The 25,227-nt window shown below is 42.3% G+C and overlaps 1 protein-coding gene across 2 annotated transcripts in view; it reads left to right on the plus strand.

Moving 5' to 3' along the window:
* Positions 1 to 25,227, plus strand: part of APH1B (aph-1B gamma-secretase subunit) — a 76,734-nt gene that overhangs the window by 16,685 nt on the left and 34,822 nt on the right. Inside the window, exons 5-6 of one of the 2 annotated variants that reach the window (XM_055437306.2) lie at positions 12,979 to 13,106; positions 21,074 to 21,268. In XM_055437306.2, the coding sequence (XP_055293281.1) occupies positions 12,979 to 13,106; positions 21,074 to 21,241 (296 nt within the window). In that variant the 3' untranslated portion in view covers positions 21,242 to 21,268. Of the gene's footprint in view, positions 1 to 12,978; positions 13,107 to 21,073; positions 24,568 to 25,227 lie in introns of those variants that run through there. The other variant, XM_055437304.2, reaches the window with a different exon arrangement.

Below are 25,227 nucleotides of genomic sequence, written 5' to 3' on the forward strand. Positions count from 1 at the left end.
CGTGTCTGACTCTCCGCGACCCCACGAATCACAGCACACCAGGCCTCCCTGTCCATCACCAACTCCCGGAGTTCACTCAAACTCATGTCCACAGAGTCGGTGATGCCATCCAGCCATCTCATTCTCTGTCGTCCCCTTCTCCTCCCGCCCCCAACCTTTCCCAGCATCAGAGTCTTTTCCAGTGAGTCAACTCGTCGCATGAGGTGGCCAAAGTATTGCAGTTTCAGCTTTAGCATCAGTCCTTCCAATGAACACCCAGGATTGATCTCCTTTAGAATGGACTGGTTGGATCTCCTTGCAGTCCAAGGGACTCTTAAGAGTCTTCTCCAGCACCACAGTTCAAAAGCATCAATTCTTCGGCAATCAGCTTTCTTCACAGTCCAACTCTCACATCCATACATGACCACGGGAACAACCATAGCCTTGACTAGATGGACCTTTGTTGGACTGTGAAGAAAGCTGATCACTGAAGAATTGATGCTTTTGAACTGTGGTGCTGGAGAAGACTCTTGAGAGTCCCTTGGACTGCAAGGAGATCAAACCAGTCCATTCTAAAGGAGATCAATCCTGGGTGTTCATTGGAAGGACTGATGCTAAAGCTGAAACTGCAATACTTTGGCCACCTCATGCGACGAGTTGACTCACTGGAAAAGACTCTGATGCCAGGAAAGGTTGGGGGCGGGAGGAGAAGGGGACGACAGAGAATGAGATGGCTGGATGGCATCACCGACTCTGTGGACATGAGTTTGAGTGAACTCCGGGAGTTGGTGATGGACAGGGAGGCCTGGCGTGCTGTGATTCGTGGGGTCGTGGAGAGTCGGACACAACTGAGCGACTGAACTGAACTGAACTGAAGGTTGGTCATAACTTTCCTTCCAAGGAGTAAGCGTCTTTTAATTTCATGGCTGCAGTCAGCATCTGCAGTGATTTTGGAGCCCCCCAAAATAAAGTCTGACACTGTTTCCACTGTTTTTCCATCTATTTCCCATGAAGTGATGGGACCAGATACCATGATCTTTGTTTTCTGAATGTTGAGCTTCAAGCCAACCTTTTCACTCTCCTCTTTCACTTTCATCAAGAGGCTTTTTAGTTCCTCTTCACTTTCTGCCATAAGGGTAGTGTCATCTGCATATCTGAGGTTATTGATATTTCTCCCAGAAATCTTGATTCCAGCTTGTGCATCTTCCAGCCCAGTGTTCCTCATGATGTACTGTGCGTATAAGTTAAATAAGCAAGGTGACAGTATACAGTCTTGACGTACTCCTTTTCCTATTTGGAACCAGTCTGTTGTTCCATGTACAGTTCTGACTGTTGCTTTCTGACCTGCATACAGGTTTCTCGAGAGGCAGGTCAGGTGGTCTGGGATTCCCATCTCTTTCAGAATGTTCCACAGTTTATTGTGATCCACACAGTCAAAGGCTTTGGCATAGTCAATGAAGCAGAAATAGATGTTTTTCTGGAACTCTCTTGCTTTCTCCATGATCCAGCGGATGTTGGCGATTTGATCTCTGGTGCCTCTGCCTTTTCTAAAACCTGCTTGAACATCTGGAAGTTCACGGTTCACATATTGCTGAAGCCTGGCTTGGAGAATTTTGAGCATGATTTTACTAGCGTGTGAGATGAGTGCAATTGTGTGGTAGTTTGAGCATTCTTTGGCATTGCCTTTCTTTGGGATTGGAATGAAGACTGACCTTTACCAGTCCTGTGGCCACTGCTGAGTCTTCCAAATTTGCTGGCATATTGAGTGCAGCACTTTCATAGCATCATCTTTCAAGATTTGAAATAGCTCAACTGGAATTCCATCACCTCCACTAGCTTTGTTCGTAGTCATGCTTTTAAGGCCCACTTGACTTCACATTCCAAGATGTCTGGCCTAGGTCAGTGATCACGTTATCATGACTATCTTGGTCGTGAAGATCTTAAACTATCTCTAATAACTACCAATTCCAAAGTGGTAGAGGATCTAACATTATGAATGATACAGAGAAAATAAGTGACTATAAAGCTTAATCTGCAATTCTTCTCCTTTTCTGAATTTGTTAGAGCCTTAATTTCTTATAATAAATGATCCCAACCATCTCTGCTTGTGACACAAGGATACTTCATATACTGTCATTGGCTTTGTCACCAAAGCTGTATTCTTTGTCTTTCATTCTAGGCTTTCTTTACATCAGTAGTGTAATAGTCTTTCCTTCAAGTTGCTCAAATAACCAAAAATGTTAAGGTTATACTTTGTAAATTTCGTCTCCCCGAGCCTTGGCCTGTTACAGGCTCTAGTAGCCTGTGATACATTACCAAGTTTGCGGAGCCCAGGTGGCCGTCTTTAGGCAGAGCACAGGCAGGCAGTTCAGTGAATTGCATCAGAGAGTGGCTGAATGCCACAGGCTGGGGCTCTTCCACGCGTGTTCCACGTAACCTTCTGAGACACTGACGTCTCCTTGCTCCCATGGCTGGGTGAAGAGGCCCTGCTGACCCCTTTGCAGCTCAAGCAGCCTGAGGCCTTGTGCTTCTGTCTCTCCAGGCCTTATATCATCTTTTATTTATTTATTTGGCTATTCTGTCTTAGTTGTGGCACGTAAGATCTTCAGTTTTCATTGCAGCATGCCAGGATCTTTAGTGGGCAGCATGTGGGATCTAGTTCCCTGACCAGGGATTGAACCTTGGCCCCTCTCATTGGGAATCTTAGCCACTGGGCCACCAGAGAAGTCCGAGGCCTGTGTCATATCCTCACATGTGAATTGGTCCTTATTTTCTTTATCTACTGCTGCCTTTAACATTTGGTGGTGGTTTTCATTTATTTATTTTTTGGTGTGTATTTAGTGTCTTTTTCTTCAATGAATCTTGCAAGAATTTTTTTTTCATAGCCATGATGAGCAGGATAGTACCCTATAAAGATGATTTGCATTGGGAAAAAGTAGTCTTTTTTTTTTAATACCATTCAGCATAGTATCTTCCTTCATTTAGTTCTATAGGAATATTAATTTACCCATGACATCCAATATTAATAATTTGCAAGGAGAAAAAAAAAATCCTGACTTCAGCTTTATTGATGAGCCTGGCCTTCCTCAGTAACCTCAGCTGATCCTCTGCAGCTCCATGGCTGGGCTCCTGGCATTTACTGACCTGCTCTGTGCTCACATCTCACCAAGGATTCTCATCACTACTGGAACCACTTGTCCAGTTCACTGTCTCCCTCTCCCCTGCTCTGCTAAAGAGAGTCACCGTGTTCCCCTCAGGGTGGCTGCATGGCTCAGTTTCTGAGGGAATCTCCTTCACGTTGCAACACGTCTCATTGGTGTTATCTGAGGTTTTCCAACACTATTCCTGGAACAGGTTTTAGCTCAGTTTCCCCAAACCACTTTTCTTACACGCATAGATGTTTGGAAATCTTCATGGTTCTTTTAAGGGATTAATCAAGCTTGAGGTTTATTTTAAGAGATGGAGCTATCAGATTTTACCATCTTTTTCATTCTCAAGTTCTTGGCCAAACATTTACTTGAATATTTTCATTTACAAAGATCTTCTTGAATGTTTCTATCTTGAAATTGAAGTGCCTCGTTTCACATGGTAGGCTGTTTTTCCATTTCTCAGGGGACTTTCTCCTTACATTCACCGAAACGATGATTTACAATATCCCGGACCTACCAGCATTTCTGGAGGACAGAAGACAGAGGGACAGCATCTTTAGAGCGGGGTACCTTGTGGTATCCCTCATCTCAGCTGAAGCACTTCCATCCTTCCTGTTGCTCAGGCGCAAAAGTTTGGAGTAATCCTGATTCTCCTGTTTTTTTTTTTTTTTTGTTAAGTCACATCTAATCCAACTGCAGATGTTACCTCTAACTTCCATTTAAATCTCCATCCAGGTTCTTATGGGCTTGGTTTTGCTTTAGATATGGCTTTAGGAGTGGAAGTTTGAGAGCTTGTTTGGAGCAAGCATTTTAAGAAAAGATAAACCTGATGGTGGGTAAGGTAAACCTGCAACCATTCCGGGGCAGAATCAGACATGGGAAGGTCCTCGTTAATTTCATAAAGTCAATGAAGCAGTCATACAAAGTACTTTTTAAATTAATTTATTTTTAATCGAAGGATAATTGCTTTACAACATGCAAAGTATTAATAAGAGAATCCTGAGAGCCCCCACACACTGAATTAGGAACTTGTACCCCAGGTTCCTATGAGCACTGCCTTACACCCTATGTGCCCAATGGCAGCTTTGGCCAGTGAGTTTGGCGTGGTTTCTTATGCAGCATTTTTGTGACAATAGTTAAGCTATAACAGGGAGTTTCAAGTATTTTTAATGTGCCACATATGAAAAAAAAGAGTTGACTTTTGCTTCTTCAAAGAGCCTTCCTAGGCTTCTTAATAAGCAGGAGCTGGTAAAAGGTTTCTCAACCTTGTTACTATTGGCCTTAGGAGTTCTCTGTTGGGGCGGGGGGCGGGTGGCTGTCTTGTGTATTGTAGGATGTTCAACAGCATCCCTGGCTTCTATCTACTAGAAGCCAGAATACCCCACCTGCAGTATGGCAACTAAAAATGTCTGCAGACATTGACAGGTGACCTCTGGGGGCAAAATCATTCCACTTGAGAATGACCAAATTAAAAGGCCAGATTTGGGTTCGGTTTGAGAAGGGACTTTCCCACAGTGACTGTTGTGATGAAATAAGCTCCTAAACTAGGAGTAATTGGAAGTGGACCCTGTGTGGGATCTACTTTTTCATTGCACAGGGGACTGGATCAGGCAGCATCTAAGGGGCTTCCCAACGCTGACTCTCCACACTGATTGGAGGAGAGAGTTTCATCATTTGTCACCATCGACTCTGGGGCTTGTCAGCATAACATTGTTTCCTTGGCAGTCTGTTCAGCTCATGAACGTCCTTCAGGAGCATCTTCATAAATCTGAAATGATATTTCATAGAGTTATATTTGTTTATATTCAGATTGCTTTCAGGACATTTTCTTTTTGATCTGGTTGGTATTAAGGGCTAGTACTGTGCTTTCTTATGGCTATATGAGATGGCGTTCAAAATGTCTTAATGTGGGAGAATGTTACTTGGTTACTAATAAATGTACATCTATATATTACAATAAACTAGATGACAGAGTTCTGTTACAGTTTTTAAAGCAAAAATGTAAAGTTAAATCCTTATTACAGGAAAAGCATTTTCAAAAGCACTAGTTGCATTCTGGGGCCTGACTCGGGCTAGGTCACTGGACATCTCTCTAGGATCTGGTGAGTTTCTGCAATCAGGAGGGAAAGAGGAGAGGCTGTCACTTTGCAGGACCTTGAGGCCCTAGACCCTTCTCTTCCTGGGGAAGAGAAATCAGGAGCCCTTTGGTGATGACATCCTGGCTCTGGGCAGCTGAGTTTGAGCCTTGGCTTTGGGAAATCCTCCTCTGCCTGCTGTTGCCACCACCCAGCAGCAGCAGCCCGTGGCGCTCTCTAACCTGGTTACAGACATTCTCTGAAGTTGGCAGGGGAAGCCAGAGAGCCGTTTCCATGCTGGCTGGACTCAGAATCAGTAGCTGTTTTAGGCTGTTGTCTGTAAGGACAGAAAAGTAGTTACTGGGAATGAGGGAGAGAGGGACAAGCGTGAAGATGAAGATAGTTACGAGTTTGTGTGCTGGAACGCTCGGGCTGTGTTCCACAAGGATTGATGAATCAAATAGTAAATGTAGCCTCTTAGAGATAACGCTGAAACATTTTCTTTAGAAATAGTTTGGATTGAAGCAATCTCTACCAAGAGAATGTGTAAAAGATTATTAGAAGAGGAAGTCCATTATCAAACTAGAAAGCTAAAAAAACAAACAAAAAAAACTAGAAAGCTATAGTTTCACAAACAGATATACAGTAATTCTTAGCACTCTTCAGCTTTCTGATTGATATTCCCAAATATTAGAAATTATGGAAGCTCTTTTTATTAATCTGGATTACAAAAGCACATAATTTTGATATTCTTATAGTTAACTTAGAAAAGTATTTTTTCTTTTTTTAAAAAATATTTATTTTATTTAATTTGGCCGTGCCAGGTCTTGCAACATTCAGGATCTTCAGTCTTCATTGTGGCATCAGGATCTTTAGTTGTGGCATGTGGGATCTAGTTCCCTGATCAGGGATTGAACCCGGGGCCCTGTGTGTTGGGAGCACATAGTCTTAGCCACTGGACCACCAGGGAAGTCCTGAATTTTTTTTTTTTTACTTTTAAGAGTATTCAGTTCAGTTCAGTTCAGTCGCTCAGTCATGTCCGACTCTCTGCGACCCCATGAATCACAGCACACCAGGCCTCCCTGTCCATCACCAACTCCTGGAATTCACTCAAACTCATGTCCATCGTGTTGGTGATGCCATCCAGCCATCTCATTCTCTGTCGTCCCCTTCTCCTCCCGCCCCCAATCCCTCCCAGCATCAGGGTCTTTTCCAGTGAGTCAACTCATCGCATGAGGTGGCCAAAGTATTGGAGTTTCAGCTTTAGCATCAGTCCCTCCAATGAACACCCAGGATTGATCTCCTTTAGAATGGACTGGTTGGATCTCCTTGCAGTCCTTTGAACAAAGCAATGGGAATTCCCTGGTGGTCCAGTGGTTAGGACTCTGAGCTTCTACTGCAGGGTTCCTGGGTTTAGTCCCTAGTTGGGGAACTAAGATCCTGCATGCCGTGTGGTAAGGCAAAAAAAAAACAAACAAGCTAAATTTTAGAATTAGATTCATTGATTCATTGAAGGACTTTTAGAATTTTATATCTTTAGGAACATGACATGAGAAAGGTTTAATAAATAACAGACAGTACCCTAGTGATACTATTAACAAATCTTCATTTCTAATTGTAGTTAAATCATTTACTAGAGAGAAGTATCAAAATAGTGTGTATGTAGCTCTAGGACAGAATCATTTTAGATATTCAGGTCTCAGTTTCTGTTGGACCTCTAACAAATTAGGAAAAACAAATCCCAGTAATCTAAACAGCACATTGTAATAGTAAAGGCTTATGACCATAGAAGCCATCTAATAATAGAAACTCAGTTCAGTTCTGTTGCTCAGTCATGTCTGACTCTTTGCGACCCCATGGACTGCAGCACACCAGGCCTCCCTGTCCATCACCAACTCCCAGAGTTTACTCAAACTCATGTGCATTGAGTTGGTGATGCCATCAAACAATCTCATCCTCTGTTGTCCCCTTCTCTTCCTGCCTTCAATCTTTCCCAGCATCAGGGTCTTTTCCAGTGAGTCATTTATTTGTATCAGGTATTGGAGTTTCAGCTTCAGCATCAGTCCTTCCAATGAATATTCAGGACTGATTTCCTTTAGGATGAACTGCTTGGATCTCTTTGCAGTCCAAGGGACTCTCAAGAGTCTTCTCCAACACCACAGTTCAAAAGCATCAATTCTTTGGCACTCAGCTTTCTTTATAGTCCAGCTCTCAGATCCATACATGACTACTGGAAAAACCATAGCTTTGACTAGATGGACTTTTGTTGGCAAAGTAATGTCTCTGCTTTTTAATATGCTGTCTAGGTTGGTCGTAACTTTTCTTCCAAGGAGCAAGCGTCTTTTACTTTCATGGCTGCAGTCACCATCTGCAGTGATTTTGGAGCCCCGAAAAATAAAGTCAGCCACTGTTTCCACTGTTTCCCTGTCTGGCTCCAAAAATAAAGTCTGTCACTGTTTCCCCATCTATTTGCCATGAAGTAATGGGACCAGATGCCATGATCTTAGTTTTCTGAATGTTGAGCTTTAAGCCAACTTTTTCACTCTCCTCTTTCATTTTCATCAAGAGGCTCTTCAGTTCTTCTTCGCTTTCTGCCATAAGGGTGGTGTAATCCGCATATCTGAGCTTATTGATATTTCTCCTTGGAATCTTGATTCCAGCTTGTGTTTCATCCAGTCCAGCATTTCTCTTGAGGTATCCTGCATATAAGTTAAATAAGCAGGGTGACAATATAAAGCCTTGATGTACTCCTTTCCCGATTTGGAACTAGTGCTAGCTAAATAAATAAGCAGTCAAATAGGAATACAGGTGTTTTAATAAATGTCTGAGAGATCCTGTTTAGGTATTGTGTTAATAAAACATAGTAAACTGAAAAGATGGGCTTCTTTTCTGAAAAGGAAGTTCCTTGGGACTGTGTTTTGTTCTCTGGGATAGCCCTATTGCCCGGCCATGTGCTTAGTTGCTCAGTCATGTCTGACTCTTTGTGACCCCATGGACTGTAGCCTTCCAGGCTCTTCTGTTCATGAAATTCTCCAAGCAGGAATACTGGAGTGGGTTGCCATTCCTTCCTCCGGGGGTCTTCCCAACCCAGGGATCGAACCCAGGTCTCCTGCATTGCAGGCAGATTCTTTACCTAAGTCACCAGGGAAGCCTGGCCCATAGTGGGTGCTAATAAATCTTTGTATGGATTAATAAAAGGGGAGGGAAGAAAGTAAATGTAAGAGCAGTACTACAGTGTCAGATGAAGAAGAATTCTACAGGAGTGAACGAGTGCATATTTTAAGTGTTTCGTTTATTTATTTATTTTTGGCTGTGCTGGGTCTCTGTTGCTATGCTCGGGCTTTCTCTAGTTTCAGCGAACAGGGGGTGATCAGGGGCTGCTCTTCCTGTGGTGCTCAGGCTTCTCGTTCTGGTGGCCACTCTTGCTTTGAAGCACAGGCTTTCGAGTGCACAGACTTTAGTAGCTGCAGCGCATGGACTTAGTTGCTCCACAGCATGTGGAATCTTCTTGGACCAGGGATCAAACCCATGGCCCCTGCGTTGGCAGGCAGGTTCTTTACCGGTGGACCACCAAGACGGTCTGAGAATACATTTTAAAACATAGGCAGGTACCCAGGAAGCTTGGAAACGTGTGATAATTGCTTGCTGCTTTGCTTCACTTTCCAACCTGTTAGTGCAACTCACTAAATTGAAGGTCCTGGCTTATATTCATCTTTGAATCTAGACACCATAGCACATAGTAGTTGTCATTTATTGAAAAACTGCAGTTTGCAAAGCACTATTCTTCCCTACACAACAACCAGGGGCATTATTTGCATTTTGGAAATAAAGGAAACAAGCTCAGAGGAGTCAGATAGCGTGCCCGAAGGCACACTGTGAAACCAGGATTCCAGCTGAAGACTGTGTGACTCTCGAGCTCGTAGGCATCATCTCAGGCCAGACTCTCTATGTGCTCAGTAAATGTGTGTGGAGTGTGAAGAAAGAGTAGGTGTCAGGATGAATTCATTAAGCGGATGGCATTGAGCTAGGTGTTAAATAGAAGTAAGATTTGGATGGGGTGAAAAGGGCAGGGTGGTGGCGAGGGGTAGAGGATTCAGGAGAAAGGGACAGTCAATTAGAAAAATGAAAACATAGCGGCATAGACAGAGTATATGTAGGAGTTCTGATTTCCTACCAAGTAGGATGTGTTTGAAGATGAGTAGATAGTACTTTGGGTCTAGGTTACAGAGTGCTGTGGATGCTAACCTGAGATGCTTGGACTTTACTTTAGAGACAGAGTCAGTCCATCAGAGAGGATTTTTATCAGGAAAGAGCCTTGCATACAGAAATACCCACCTATAATTTGGAAGGAAGTTCAAGGCTAGTGATTCCTTGAGAATGCTTGTCTGAAACAGAGTATTGCTCTTTTAGATGAGAATGAACTAAAAAGTCCCAAAGAGCATTTTCCAAGTATCTGAACTCTCAGACTGACCGTAGGAGGATGCTTGGCTGGTTTCAATATTCATGGTAATGCGTAGAGGAAAGGGCAAATAGAGCTGTCAAACAGAAGATAATGCAGGAACCTGCAAATAAGAAGAGTGTTTTGGAGTCTTAAGAACTGCAGGTTGAAAGACCCAGATTTGTAGTCTTACAAAAATGGGTAGTCTTGAAAGAAAGTTCCACGGAAGAAATAGATAGAGTCGGGGCCTTATAAAGACAAAAGGCTATGAGGTTGTTAAAAGTTGAGTGGCAAGAACTGTGATCGACATAAGTCAGAAAATATTTGTCCTTAAGGAATCACATGTTGTTTTAGGGTAGTGGTCCATTAAGTGGGTAGACTGTCATGAGTTATTTTAGGGTAAGGGTTTAAGAAGTGTCTTGAGTTTCTGGCAGGTTTATGCCTTCATCAGGTAAAAATATCAGATTCCATCTCAGCTAAGCTATGCCTAAGTCACACTTCCTTAATGGCCTCCTGGCTCTATTTAGAGAGCTCTGTTAGCAATACTGACTCCATTTTGTTCTTCCTTTCGCATAGCTGATGAACAGATGACACATGAGTGGTGTCATTGCTTTTTCTTGACACTTGATTGACATGTTCAGTTCAGTTCAGTTCAGTCGCTCAGTTGTGTCCGACTCTCCGCGACCCCATGAATCACAGCACTCCAGGCCTCCCTGTCCATCACCAACTCCCGGAGTTCACTCAAACTCATGTCCACAGAGTCGGTGATGCCATCCAGCCATCTCATTCTCTGTCGTCCCCTTCTCCTCCCGCCCCCAACCTTTCCCAGCATCAGAGTCTTTTCCAGTGAGTCAACTCGTCGCATGAGATGGTCAAAGTATTGCAGTTTCAGCTTTAGCATCAGTCCTTCCAATGAACACCCAAGATTGATCTCCTTTAGAATGGACTGGTTGGATCTCCTTGCAGTCCAAGGGACTCTCAAGAGTCTTCTCCAACACAGGCTTTAGAAAAGCCTTAGAAAGTGAACATCTGTGTCTGTGAATCAGTTTCTACTCTGGTCTTTTCTGACATAAAATAAACTACTGGGTGTTTTCAATAGTTCTATACAGTGTATAGAGTAGTTTTCAACTCTATTCACTGTCACACAACCAGGCATCTCTCTTCAGGGAAACTGCCTTTTCAAGGATCATCAGTGGGATTAAAATAAATCACTTTAGTTTAGTCTGCTATTGTTCAAAAAAAATTTTTAATCCCCCTTCTCCTGTAAAGTATTTATCATTATTTGCTGAAACACCATCACTAGATGTAACAAATTGCTTTCCTCCAACCTCAACAGTTATGTCTCTGTAATAATTTGCTTTTTGACTTCGTATAACTGAAATATGGGCATTTTCTCACAATATGCTTTTCCCCCACTCAACATTATTTTCTTGAGACCATTATAGAACACATAAGTATTCCATTGTGTAAATACACCACAGTTTATTCATTCTGGTAATGATGGACATATTTTGTTATTACAAATGCTCAAAGGTTAGTGATCTGTTGATTCAAAAACAAACTTCTGGGACTTTCCTGGTTGTCCAGTTTCTAAGAATCACCACTCCCAATTCAGGGGGTCCAGGTTTTATTCCTGGTCAAGGAATTAGATCCTTCATGCCACACTAAGACTCATTGCAGCCAAATAACTAAGTTAAATTAAAAAAAAAAAACACAGACTAATTGTTTCAGAATATTGCTTCAGAGTCAGCCCTCCATATCTTTGGGTTTTGCATTCAGATTTAACCAACGACAGATCAAAAATGTTCAGGAAAGGGAAATTTCAGAAAATTCCACAAAGCAAAGCTTGTATTTGCCTGACTTGACAACTGTTTGCATAGAATTTACACTATGTTTACAACTATTTTCACAACTATTTTCATAACATTTGCATTATATTGGTATTATAGGTAATCTAGAGGTAAAATAAGGTAAACAGTGGGGGTGGAGGATGTGCTGTGCATGGGTTGTGTGTGCGTTAGTCACTGAGTCGTGTCCAATTCATTGTGACCTTATGGTTGTGGTCCACCAGGCTCCTCTGTCCATGGGATTCTCCAGAAAAGAATACTGGAGTGGGTTGCCATGCCCTTCTCCAGGGGATCTTCTTGACCCACAGATTGAGCCTGGGTCTCTTGCATTACAGGCGGAATTTTTACCATCTGAGCCACCAGGGAAGCCAGTGTATAGGTTATATGCAAATATTTGCCATTTTATGTAAGGGTCTTGAGCATCTGCAGAGCTTGGTATCTGTAGGGGTTCCTAGACCCTATCCTCCACAGATGCCAAGGGAGAATTACCAACAGTGTGAAGGAGAATGGTCAGACTTGACTTTTTGCCAGGATAGTGGGTGTTAATGGTGGAAATGAGAAATCTGTGTGCCTTCCCTCTCCCCACGTTGAAGCTTTCAGAATATATGGAACTTGCTTACTCTCTCTTCTCTTTTTTTTTGGCCATGCCTCATGGCTTGTGGAATTTTAATTCTCCAACAAGGGATCAAACCCCATCCCTCAGCAGTGAGAACACAGAGTCCTAACCACTTGGTGGCCAAGGAGTTCCTGTAACTTGCTCATTTTAAGTAAAAAATGTCCAGGATGCAGGACACACACATACATGCATGCACACACAGTATTCCATAGAAAAACCTGTGCGTACTGATCGGATTCAGTTTCCATTGCTTAAGAAGAATCTTAGATGATTATTGCAATTTCTAATATTTTTATTCTCCCACTGACCTTAAAAAAAGATCCAAGAAGAAATTCCACTTTAATGAGAAGACTTGTTTAAATCAAAGACACTTGTTTTAATTTAGAAAAGTTTCTTGGGGACCTCACTGGCGGTCCAGTGGTAAAGACTCCCTCTGAGCTTCCAATGCAGGGGGCATGGATTCAATCCCTGGTCAGGGAACTAAGATCCCACACACCTTGCTGTGTGGCCAAAAAAAAAAAAAGTTTCTTGATTAGTGCAGAAGGCCAACTTGGAAAAGCTGATTATATATCAGAGTAATATTATTTTGTTCCTAAGAGAAACTCCTTGAAAGCCAGATCCAGGTTGACTTTTTGTTCCATTGGTTCACAGTCTAGGTGAGAAGCTGCTGCAGAGCTGGCCCCTGGTTCAGAAATGTTGCTTTCAGAATTACTGTTTAAGCAAATGTTGTGTCAGGGTCCTGTGTCATTTGGGGGTGAACCCTCACAGTAGTGCAGTGCACCTTGGGTGAGAGAACCTGCATCCAAGGACGTGTTCAGTGGACTTTGGGGCCTGCTGACCTGCGACTGGGCACTAATGGTTGCCTGTCTTCCAGCTTTCATGACGCTGGTGATCACACTGCTGCACGTGTTCTGGGGCATTGTGTTTTTCGATGGCTGTGAGAAGAAGAAGTGGTACACCCTTCTTGTAGTTCTTCTTTCCCATCTGCTGGTGTCAGCCCTGGTGAGTATTGCTACTCTGCTCAAACTGGGTTTTGGAGCTTTAAGTCCACATATCTGAAGTGATAGTTTCCACTCTAAGTGAAATACACTCTCATGGGATAATGGGGATATTCAGAAAAAGTCATTTAAAAGAATGAATGAATGATAGATAAATCATCCAAGTCTTACTATAGAAAGATAACTATTAATTTGTTGGTTGATCTCATAAACTATTTCTTTTTGGTAGGTGTCTTTTAATTAAGTTAGTCAAACCTGAAATAGTCTTGCATTATACTTATGGAACACATTTTAAGCAATTTCTGCATTATTATGGATCCTCTTAATATTTACATTTTAATAGCTTTTTAAACCATTACATAAAATTATAGTTTGCTTAACTGATTGATCATTTGTTTTTCTACTTTTGGTTATTAGAAAGCTGTTTTGAACATCATTGTATATGAAACTTTTTCAATTAATTGTTCAGATTCTAAGGAATGGAGTTATGAAGTCAAATGGAATATTTTAAAATATTTTAAGATATTAAAGCCGTTGATGCAGATTGCTAAAATTCTCTCCAAAAGGGTTGTATATTGTTACTCATTCTGATTAATATCAAGAGTGCCTGGGACTTCCCTCCCGTCCAGTGGTTAAGACTCCCAAGTTTCCAATGCAGGGGGCTCAGGTTTGACCCCTGGTTAGGGAACTAAGATCCCACCTACATGCCACATGAACTGAACATGCCACATGGCCAAAAATGTAAAACCCCCTCCCAAAGAGTACCCATCTTAATCCCTCCTCACTGGTATTAAAATGCCAGTTTTCAAAAGAAAGTTGAAAAGGATACTTGACTAGGTGTATTTTTAAAGCACTGTTTAATGCTTTGGTCTGACTTTAATCATAACTTGTCATATACTTACATCAGAATGATCCCAGCCATTGCCTCGTCTAGACCTTCATCATTTCTCACCTAAAGTATTGAAAAGTTCCTTCTGATGGTGTCCTGCTTCATATTTCTCTCCTCTCCATCCATTTAGAGTTCATATCAAGTTTTCTTATTCCGGCCTCTGCTCTCTCACCTATCTAAAGAACAATCTTCTTGCCTTCCCTACCTAAAACATTTCAGTCATACTAAAGTTACCCTTAATATGATACTAAAGTTGCCCTTAATATGATGGCAGCTGCTGCTGCTGCTAAGTCACTTCAGTTGTGTCCGACTCTGTGCGACCCCACAGATGGCAGCCCATCAGGCCCCTCCATCCCTGGGATTCTCCAGGCAAGAATATAGAGTGGGTTGCCATGTCCTTCTCCAATGATGGCAGCTGCTGCTGCTAAGTCACTTCAGTCATGTCCGACTCTGTGCAACCTCATAGACGGCAGCCCACCAGGCTCCTCTGTCCCTGAGATTCTCCAGGCAAAAACAGTGGCATGGGTTGCCATTTCCTTCTCCAATGCATGAAAGTGAAAAGTGAAAGTGAAGTCGGTCAGTTGTGTCCGACTCTTTACGACCCCATGGACTGTAGCCTACCAGGCTCCTCCATCTATGGAATTTTCCAGGCAAGAGTACTGGAGTGGGTTGCCGTTTCCTTCTCTAATGATGGCAGCTATGTAAAGTCAAATCTTCATGGAAAATTAATTGGAGAGAGAATGCATTAAAGTATTAACAGTTTTCATCTCTGGATGGGTTCTTTTATTCTTTATGGTTTTCAGCACATTCAAAAGTTTCTACTGTATATACTTTAATAATCAGAAAGGAAATTGCAAGAAAAAGCCAATGGATCCAGTCCACCATTCATTCATTCGACAAACAGTGAGTGCCTTCTGTGTTCCAGGCACTGTTCTAGGTGAGCAAAACAATTTACAGAAGAAACCAAGACTCTGCCTTTACCATCTAGTGGAGAGAGAGGGACAATAAGCAATAGACATTATGTTATGTCTTAAAGCGAAATATGTTAGAAATTGATTGGTGCTGTCGGAAAAAAGGGAAAGTAGAGTGGATTCAAAGGGTTCAAGGGACTTCCCTGGTGGTCCTGTGAGGAAGACTCTATGCTCCCATTGTAGGGTACTTGGGTTCGATTCCTGGTCAGAGAACTAGATCTCACATGATACAACTAAGACCCAGTACAGCCAAAATAAATAATTTAAAAAGATTCTAGATTGTAGGGGCTGGGGATGTTGAATTTTCAAACTAGGTAGTTAAAAGTAGGCTTCATTGTGAAGGTGACATTTAAGCAAAGAAGTGAAGTTGGTGATGTGACTGTCTGGAGAAGGAACATGACAAACTAAACAGCTAGTGGCAAAGTCCCAAGACTAAAGAACATGCTTGGCATGTTTATGGAAGCGAGAGTGGCCAGAACCATGAGCCAGAGGAAGTTAGTAGGAGATACTGTCATAGATTTGAAACTGGGGATGGAAGTAGTGGTTGGAAACGAGAACCATGTCTAGATAATGCAAGGCTTGGGCTTTTACCCTTAGTGAAATGGATTCATTGTAGGGTGTTGAATACAGGGACTTGATTTGAATCACGTTTTAAAAGGCTCACTTTGACTGCTGTTTTCAGAGTCAACCGTAACAGGGGAAGAAATTAAATCGTCAAGAGAAGGATGGGGACAACTTGGGTGAGATAGCAATGGAGACGATGAGGAATGCCCAGATTCGGGACGTGCTTCTGATGGGAGAGCTAACAGCTGTTTCCTGACAGACTGGATAAGGCAAGGGAGAGAAAGAGGAGCCAAGGACATCTTCAGAATTTTGAGCCTGGGCAACCCAAAGGATGGAGTTGCCATCAGCTGGGATGGAGAAGCTTGTGAGGGAGAGCAGGAGTCCTCCTTGGGCCTGGTACCTTGGAGGTGCCTGTTGGACATCCAGGTGGAGATGTCAGTTGGGTATTTGAATGAAAAAATTTGGAGTTTGGGAGAGAAATCCAAGTTTAAAAAGGTCATTACAGGGAGTGAATCTAAGCAGACAAGTGAAGAAGCCAGTCCAACCTTGAGGTTGGGGCAAGAGCAGAAGCCAGCCACGGAGACTGAGAAGGAGCAACTTAGTGACGTAGGAAGAGAACCAGGAGTCAGGTGTCCTGAAGCCAAGTGTATTAAGGAAGAGAGTGATGAGTTGTAGTAGAGGCCAGTGGAATAAAACCCAGACTTCTTTGTTTGGCATAAGCCTCTTACTGAATCTTACTGGTGCTAAACTTACCTCTTGCTGCTCCCCGTAGTTCGTATCATACGCTCAGTCTAAACTGACCCAGTGTGGCTCGCAGGTTGTTCGTGCTGTTATATCTGCAGCTGTGTTATAACCCTTCTCCCTGGCCAGGATCATTTTATTTGATACAGCTTTTACCTCTCCTTCTCCAATTAGAGTTTGATCATCAAGGATGGGATCTTATCTTGTCAATCTTTGTATCCCCGAATCCCTGGCACATAGGAGATGGCCGGTAACTATTGTTGAATACTGAAGAGTTTATATTATTCTCTCTGATGATTGAAAAGAACCCAGAAAATTTGAAAGATTACATACCAAAATGTTAACAATAGTTGTCTCTGAATGACAGATTTCAGAAAATGTTTAAGTTTTATGAATATAGCACATGTACAGTAAAGTATATAAATCAGAAGTGTACATCTTTTTTTTTTTTCTAATCTTTTGGCTTCACTGAGCAGCATGTGGGATCTTATTTCCCCAACTGCGGATCAACCCACTGCATTGGAAGCGCAGACTCTTAACCATTAGACCACCAAGGTCCAGTGTGTACATCTTGATGAATTTTCGCAGTGTAAACACACCAATGTCACTCGAACCCAAATGAAAGTTAAAACATCCGCTCCCATGAGCTTCCTGGTGCTACTTCACTGCTTCCCCCAGCCCCTGACTCCCGCAGGGATAACCACAGTCCTGACTTCTGACTCGATAGCTTGCCCTGCCTTTTGGTATTTATTTAAACAGAACAGTACAGTGTTTGCTCTTGTGTCTGACTCCTTTCGCGCAATCTTTGTTTGGGAGATTAATTTGTTTATAGCTATTGATTGCTGTTTCTTTGCAGAATAGTGTCCTACGGTATGACTATACCGTAGTTTATCCACTCCACAACAGAGAGGCGTTTATGCTGTCTCCAGGTTTTGACCATTGTGAACAGTACTGCTTTGAACATTCTAGTGTATATCTCTTGGTAAAAATGTATGCACGTTTCTTTTGGATATATACCTGGAGTAGAATTCATTGTCACGGGGTGTACATATGTCAATTGTTCATACCACTCACTTTTTCAGAGAGGTTGTGTCAACTTACACTCCACCATTAATTTATGAGTTGTATTTTCTCCACCTCTTCACCAACACCTAGTATTGTGTTCCCTCTATTGTTACCCTTATCTAGCACTGGATGTGTAGTCGTATACACTTTGGCTTTCATTTTCATTTTCCTGATGGTGAATGAAGTTGAGCATGTCTTCCTATGTTTATCAGCCATTTGGATAACTCTTTTGTGATGTGCCTGTTCACATCTTTACCCGTCATTCTACTGGGTCGTCTGTCTTTTTTTTTTTTTTTTTTTAGGTTCTTTTTTGGTATTCTCTAAAAGAGGCTTTTATTAGATATGCCTGCCTAGTCACTTCAGCCGTGTCCAACTCTTTGTGACCCCAGGGACTGTAGCCTGCCAGGCTCCTCTGTCCATGGGATTCTCCAGGCAAGAATAGTGGATTGGGTTGCCATTTCCTTCTGCATTATTAGATATATGTATTATTAATAACTTCTCCTACAGTGTGGTTTGTCTTTACATTCTCTTAATGTTGAATGTTGTGTAAAAAATAGCCTATCTGAATTTCAAGTTTTAAAATGTATTTTACTCATTTGTACATTTTAATTTTCTACAGTAATCATGTATTGTTTCTGTAATTGTTTAAAGGAGATAATTTTATTAAAGAAACAAGCTAAAAAAGAGATGGAAAGGTAACTTAGCACCCTACAAAGTATGTTAAAACTCAGCAGATTTGAGGTATAGAATTATTCTTAAGAGGAATCCGAAGGAGAACCTGAAGAGAAAATGCTCAGTGCCTGCCATGCCCACAGATGCTTCTTGAGAAAAGCACTCTTCCTGCATAAGGTGCTGTCTGCAGGATCAGCCTGTTACCCTGGGCAGAGCTGGTAGGAAGGGGTCAGTGCTTTAACCCAAGGGAATGTGCAGGCAGGGTGAGGGTGAGGACACTGGGGTGCCTGGGGAGCACTCCCCCTGAAACCTTGCCGGGCAGAGGTGTATGGTGACAAACTGATCCCATCAGAGCCTCTTCTTTCTTAAAAAGAACCCATTTCTCCACCTTATCCTGATCGAGCAGAGAAAGTATTCCTTCTCCTGTCAACGGCCAGTCCCTCCATTTGGGCTCCAAACCTAACTCTTTGCGACCTTACTCCTGTCCTACATCACCAGCCTTACCCGCTCTTCACCGGCACATGGACATATCTGGGTTTGGGGCTTGCTTTTGTTTTATTTGGCTGCGCCGGGTCTTTGTTGTAGCATGTGGAATCTAGTTCCCTGACCAGGGATCGAAGCCAGGCCCCTGCTTTGGGAGTGCAGAGTCTTAGCCACTGGGAACCACCAGTAAAGTCCCTAGACATATCTTAAATAAAACTCTTCAGTATTGCCAGTTCTCTTTCTAGCCATGACTTTTTTTTCCTAGTCTGCATCACAGTGAAATTTCTGTCGTGTTTCTAGTGCATTCTGGCTTCTGTCCAGCTACTCTTTTGAGACTGCATGTTTCAAGATCAAAAAGGACCTCCATCACTCCATATCTAAAGGATGCTGGGTTTTTTTTTTTTCATCTCAGCAGCCTTTAGAAGGAGTTGACCATCCCCTCTTTGAAACAGTTCCTCTTTTGACTTCTGCATCACGCTGTCCTGGTTCCCTCTCACCCCACTCCTTGCTCTTCTCAGATGCCTTTGCTAACTCTTTTCAGTATGAGTCAAGCCAGTAGGGTGGTGGTGGTGCTTTTAATTTGCTCTTGCAATACTAAACAGCACAAATACTTTATAACTGTTCTCAGGACTGGAGCTTGACTTCACTTTTCCCTTCTCTGTACAGTAGCTCTGTGGGTAATCGCGTTCATAGCTGTGGCTTTAAGACCATATATGAACTGTGCTGTATTTCTCTTTCTAGCCCAGGCCTCTCCTCAGAGCCTCATACTTATAAACCTAACTGCTTACCTGACACCTGTTTGTTTGTTGTTTTTTTTTTGACCATGCATCACAGCATTTGGGATCTTAGTTCCACAACCAGGGATTGAACCTGTGCCTCTGCATTGAAAGCATGGGCTCTTAACCACCCCTGACACCTGCTTTTTGAAATCTCAGAGCCATCCCACTCTTAGCATGTCCTTTTTGGACTTGGTTCCCACCTATCACTCCTAGCTTAGTCTTTCCCCAAGTTTTTTAAGCTTGGTGTTCCTCAAGTCTTGGCTAGCTCATTAAATAGCATCACCATTTCCTTAAAGCCAGAACCATGGAAGTCACTCCTGGGCTCTCTGTTTCTCTCACATTCCATCCAACAGCAAGTCAAGTCCTGTCACTTCCTGTCATCCACTCTCTCCATCTCTCCCACCAGCACCCTGGACTAAGCCACCATCCTGTACTCCGCTCATTCAGTGAGGAGTCTTCTTAACTATTCCTGCTTTCACCATAGCTGCCTTGAATCCATTCTCTGCAGTTTAAAAATCTAAACTCGTTCAGCTCCCTGACCTAAAACCCTTCTGCACCCCTTCATTGTTCTGAGGATAAAATTCACACTTAGCACCAACATGCCTATCTGGCCCCTGCCTTCCTCTCCTATTGCCGTGCTTGCCCTCCATCCTTACACAGCGTTTATGGCGATTCTCAGATCCTCAGCTGCACCAACCTCTTTGCCCTTCTTGGGTTCCCTCCCTTAGTCTAAACCAGGCTGGCTCACACCTGCTCTTGTAAGTCTCAGATTAAATGCCGTTTTCTCAGCACCTTCCTGTCCACCCTGAGTAGATCACGTTGTTCTTAACCTTTACTAGCACCATCTCAGTTGTAGTTATTCTGTCCTAGCATTTATCACAATGTGTAATTATTAATTTTTTTATTATTTATCACTTTGGCTGCACTGGGTCTTCATTGCAGTGTGCAGGCTCTCTAGTTGTGGCGTGTAGGCTTAGTTGTCCCCTGGCATGTGAGATCTTAGTTCCCTGATCAGTGATCGAACCCATGTCCTCTGCATTAGAAGGCAGATTTTTAACCACTGGATCGCCGAGGATGTCCCTGTGGCTAGTTATTTGTTTCTTCGTTCATCACCTGTCTCCCTTACTGCTATAAGCTCTGTTAGGACAGGCACTGTGGTCTTTACCAGTACCTTGTGGAACCTCATGAGTGGTTTTTTAAATGAACTTTTGGAACCCTAAGCAGTTGTGCAGCTGAAAAAGAGATGCTGTTCCTTCTTGTTCGCTTGATTACAGAGGGTGGCTCAGATGGTAAAGAATCACCTGCAATGCAGGAGACCCAGGTTTGATCCCTGGGTCGGGATGATCCCTGGAGAAGGGATGACAGTCCACTCCAGTATTGTTGTCTGGAAAATTCCATGGACAGAGGGGCCTGGCAGGCTGCAGTCCATGGGGTCACAAAGAGTTGGACACAGCTGAGCGACTAACACTTTCACTTTCAACATAGACTTATCTTACTTTCTTAATTCTCAGAGCCAGTTAACACAAAAATGATTATAAACTGGACCCTGGTTATATAACATCTATCTTCTATTGGGTATTTCATTAGGTCTGGCTTCTGATTACCTTCTAGGGTTACCCTTTGAATACAGCAAAGCACAGGTTTTTGGGCTAGTGTCTGTTGACCAGGCTAATTCCTGTGTGTCTGTGGGCCCATGACATACATCAGATGTTTGGTGCATTTCACCACTATTGAAAGTATTCCATATTTCCATTATCTTAGGTTATTCCACATATTTAATAAGGTTGCTTTTATTTTCCCTCTGCAGACCTTCATCAGTCCTCATTATGGATTAAATCTGGTATTGGCATATATCATCATGGTGCTCACGGGCGTCTGGGCCTTCTTTGTTTCTGGAGGCAGCTGCCGAAGCCTGAAACTCTGCCTGCTCTGCCAAGACAAGGACTTCCTCCTCTTCAACCAGCGTGCCAGATAACCTCCAAGAACCAGCACTTCTCAAACAGTAAGCTGCCTCATTAGAGGAAGCACAACTGTGCCTTTTTCTAAACATCCCTTTTCCTGGTGGAATTTAGAAGAAACCAAACTATTTAGACATGATTTGGCTTTCATGGAACAGCTTTCTGAAAGGGATGCATCTGCAGTGTGCAGCCTATGCATGTTAGAACTTCCTGGGGAAACAAAGAATACTGATCTCTGGGCTCCATCTCCAGATTTAATTGGTCTGGGCACTTGGTAATTCTTTAAAGCTTCCTAGATGACACCGATGTGCAGCCAGGTTGAGAACCATCGCTGCCCAAATAGGAACTTCCTGAGAACACTGTAGGTGAATAAAAATCAGATGTTTTGGTGTCTCTTAACTCAGTCTGCACTGAGCGAATATCTGAATATAAATCCTGGTTAGCCTGTGTCTTTCGAGTTCTGAAGTCACAGAAGGCTAAAGGGCTATCATCTCTGTGAACTGTTTTCATGTACTTCACTGGTACCCTGTTTTATGAGACCATGGCAGGCCATGCTTCAAACTACAGTAATACATTGCACTGACACGATGATCATTTAGCCAAAGTAAGCTCTTGACAAATAGACTGTGTTTTTCTCTACTCTTTCCAGTCTCAATTTTGCTTTTTTGAAGCATTGCATTGTTTTTGAGCATAGGTTCCATTTCTTTAACTAAAACCCAATTGTTTTCCAACTTCCTGGGAAGATGATATAAAACGAAGAATTTTTGTGCAACTTCTGTAAGTCCTGGGCTTAAGGCTCTTCATGGGCTCTGCCCCGGGGCAGTGTTTACCAGCTGAGTGCTCACTGCTGGACTAGTTGACCTGAAGCGGGTTGTTCTATCTCTGAGCAGCTCTGCAGGTTGCTGAGTGATGTCCCCTGGGACAGGCTTCACTGGAGCTGGCAGAAGTTTACTCAAAGCAGGAGGACAAGCCAGCAGAGCGGTGTTGACGCCTGTACTTTGCTCCTGTGACATTAACTAGCACATTCCCCCCAAATAGTGCAGTGGAAAATTAGGAATGTGTCTTAAATTTGCCAAATTCATGCTTTTAACATAGTCCATGTAATCTTTCGATCTTGTAAATGTCTCTGGATTTTGTTGGCAGATAGAGCATTCCCTTTATAGGAGTATCTAAGATGTTTGTTCAGCTTCCAAACGACTCATTTTTGGTTTCCTCTGTAAAGAGGAATTGTGCCTTTACTAAGCTAGAAATTGTTCCCTGTGGATGACTTTTAGGGAGCTGTTGGTATGAAATGGAAATTCCAGACACGTTAAAGTGAGAACCTCAGTGAATCCCATATGTGCAGTAGAACAGCCAAAAGAAACAGAAGCAGCAAATGAGAGGATTTACCAATGAGGTGACAGATGGGAGAATTTGACAAGAATTTGACAGATACGTTTAAAATGGAAATGCAGCCAGTATTTTGGGTTAGTCACACATCATTCTAAGAAGCAGAACCTTACACGTGAACTAGACCTTTATCAGTGAAATCCCTTCTCATGTTTAAATTATTTGAAATTTTCAATCTGGGGATTCAGGAGCAGTAGGATTTCTAGCAAGACTATAAACAGTTCCATAAGCAATTATAGTTATTCCCCTAAAGTTTATTTCAGCACTGACACCAGTGTTTTTGCTGGGGTTTGCAGCTTTCCACCTTTATACAAGATTTTCTTTAGACGAGGTGAGTCATAGAAGATTCAAGGACATAGAGCCTGAATAGTGAGACTGAATCTGCTGTGGAGAGTTGAAGGGAATTACACACCCATTGAACTGGGCTTCATTCCTGTTGGAGCATGGTGTTCTTTGATGAATAGGATAAGAAAAATATATAGTTGGTTATAACGGTTGACTTACAAGTATCTCTTGAATGGATAGTCTGGTAAAATATTTGCTGATCTTTAAAGTGTAGAAATATCTGAGAATATTGATATCACTCATACTTGAGCTCTGAGGATGTCTTCTGTGCATTAATAGTTTGACATTAAGAATCTGGGATATTGTGAAATCTCATTTATAAAAGCATCTCAGGCAGGAAGAAAATTTTCTTTGATGGTGAGACTGTCGTTTTAATTCAGAAGATTATTTAGTAATTATTTAGTAATCCATGATTACCTATGAATAAAGGAACTTTGTAACTCCTTATTTCTCTTGTGAGTGTTGCCATAGTCAGCTTAGGCACTGTTATTGCAAGTAGCCTTGCTTTGCCTGATGCCAAGGAAGTCCAGAGGGAGAGCAGCCTTCCTCTGTTGTGTGTATATATTGAGGTATGCTTTCTTTTTATCTTTTCTCTTTTTTTGCATTTGTTACCTCTAAGGAACTTTCTGAGCCCTAATAGTGTTTGGAGAGGAGGTGATGGTGGAAATCTTGTATATTTTCCTCCACATGGGGCTTTCTCAGTTTGGAGGGAAGTGAGGCTGTAGTTAAAGTTGACTGTGGAATGTGAATGTTGTTGCAGCGCTTGACTCTGTTGCTGTGTGAATCATTGAGATTGATTATGGTTCTCTAATAAATTTTCATTTTATTTTTTTAACTCATTTGAGTTAGTGGTTGTAGCTGGAGACATTTTGTTACCCTTGATTGTGGCCTGTGTGACTGGCAGTAGAGTAGCAGCAGCCTCTTTGCGAGCTTAGTGAAAACATGGCTGAAAGGAATGAATGGTATCTGCAGATTGTATAGAAGATGGCATTTGTTCCCAACGTTAATATTTTTCTTCTCAAGCACATTTCATTTTTTGCTGGGAGTGGCAGTTACAGGTCAAAAATGCTAGGTATTCTTATTGGTTAGGGTTGGTGCAGGACAAGCAGTCATGACAGAAGTGTCTTCTTACCTGATCCTCTTCCCACTGGCCTCACACTAACCCTAAGACATAGATTAATGGTCAGAGTGGGCCGGAGGGCTCCAGAGAAGCCAGGATGGCAGACTGTCTCAGGTGTCAGCAGCCAGCTTCCTGGGAAGAACTCCTTGAGAGTGTCAGCTTTTTGTTGACCTAGTTTTCCTAAGGCCCAACCATTCCTAACTCCAGGTAGACAGATGTCACAACAAAGCAGTTTCAGAGTTCTTCTCATAGAGCACTTTGTTTATGATTGCAGTGTTTACATTTCTCATTTAATAAGACTTTGCTTCATCCCATTAAATTTTAGTGTTTGGAGGACTGGGCACTGTCTCTGTGTACAGTATGTATCGTTTTATATAAGTTATACTGTTATGTCATGTATACTTGCAGAATCAGACCTTACGTTCAGTACACAATGCAGTAGACTCTTTCCAGACCTGTATTTTTCAATAAACAATAAAAAGATTGTCACGACTTGCTTCTTGTGTTTCCTCTTCTTTGAAGTAATGTATCCTTCAGTATCTGTTACTGCAATTTTTGCCTCTTATAAAATTTGATTGTATGTTGTTTGTAACTGGTCAACTCTGAGGTTCTTTTCAAAGAGAAATCTTTGTATTCTGATTTAAAATTCAAAAGACTGATTTCATATCTGTTTGTTCAGAAGCAGTTTGGTGTAGGCAAATTCCTCGAGGTGTCGTAAACCTAGTGGAGGAGAATTCTTGAAGGTCCCGAATGCCCTTGAAAAAGTCTCCTAAATAACTGTGAGATAGTAAATTTATAAACCGTCCTGGAATCCTGGCTAAAGATGGCAGTTGGTTGACCAGGATAGTATAATTTAGTTTCTACCAGTGACCCTGAACAGCCTGTAGAGTCATTTTTGTTTTTCCTTCCCTTGGTGTGGAGTCAGTGTGGCCAAAAGGCTGAGCTTGGCCTCCACCATCAGACAGGTTACACAGAGAGTGGTTAGGGCGTGAAACTCGATACCATGTGATGCATCCTGATACTGGTTTAAAATGAGGCTGCTCCACATTTATGTTAACTGTGTTATTTGGCGAAGTATCCTCAGGAACCAAGGATTCTGGTCTAACTTCCCTGGTGGTCCAGTGGTTAAGAATCTGCCTTCCAATGCAG

The sequence above is a fragment of the Moschus berezovskii genome, chromosome 9 (assembly GCF_049115385.1).
Source record: "Moschus berezovskii isolate FMDL1 chromosome 9, NW_MosBer_1.0, whole genome shotgun sequence".
NCBI lineage: Eukaryota > Metazoa > Chordata > Mammalia > Artiodactyla > Moschidae > Moschus > Moschus berezovskii.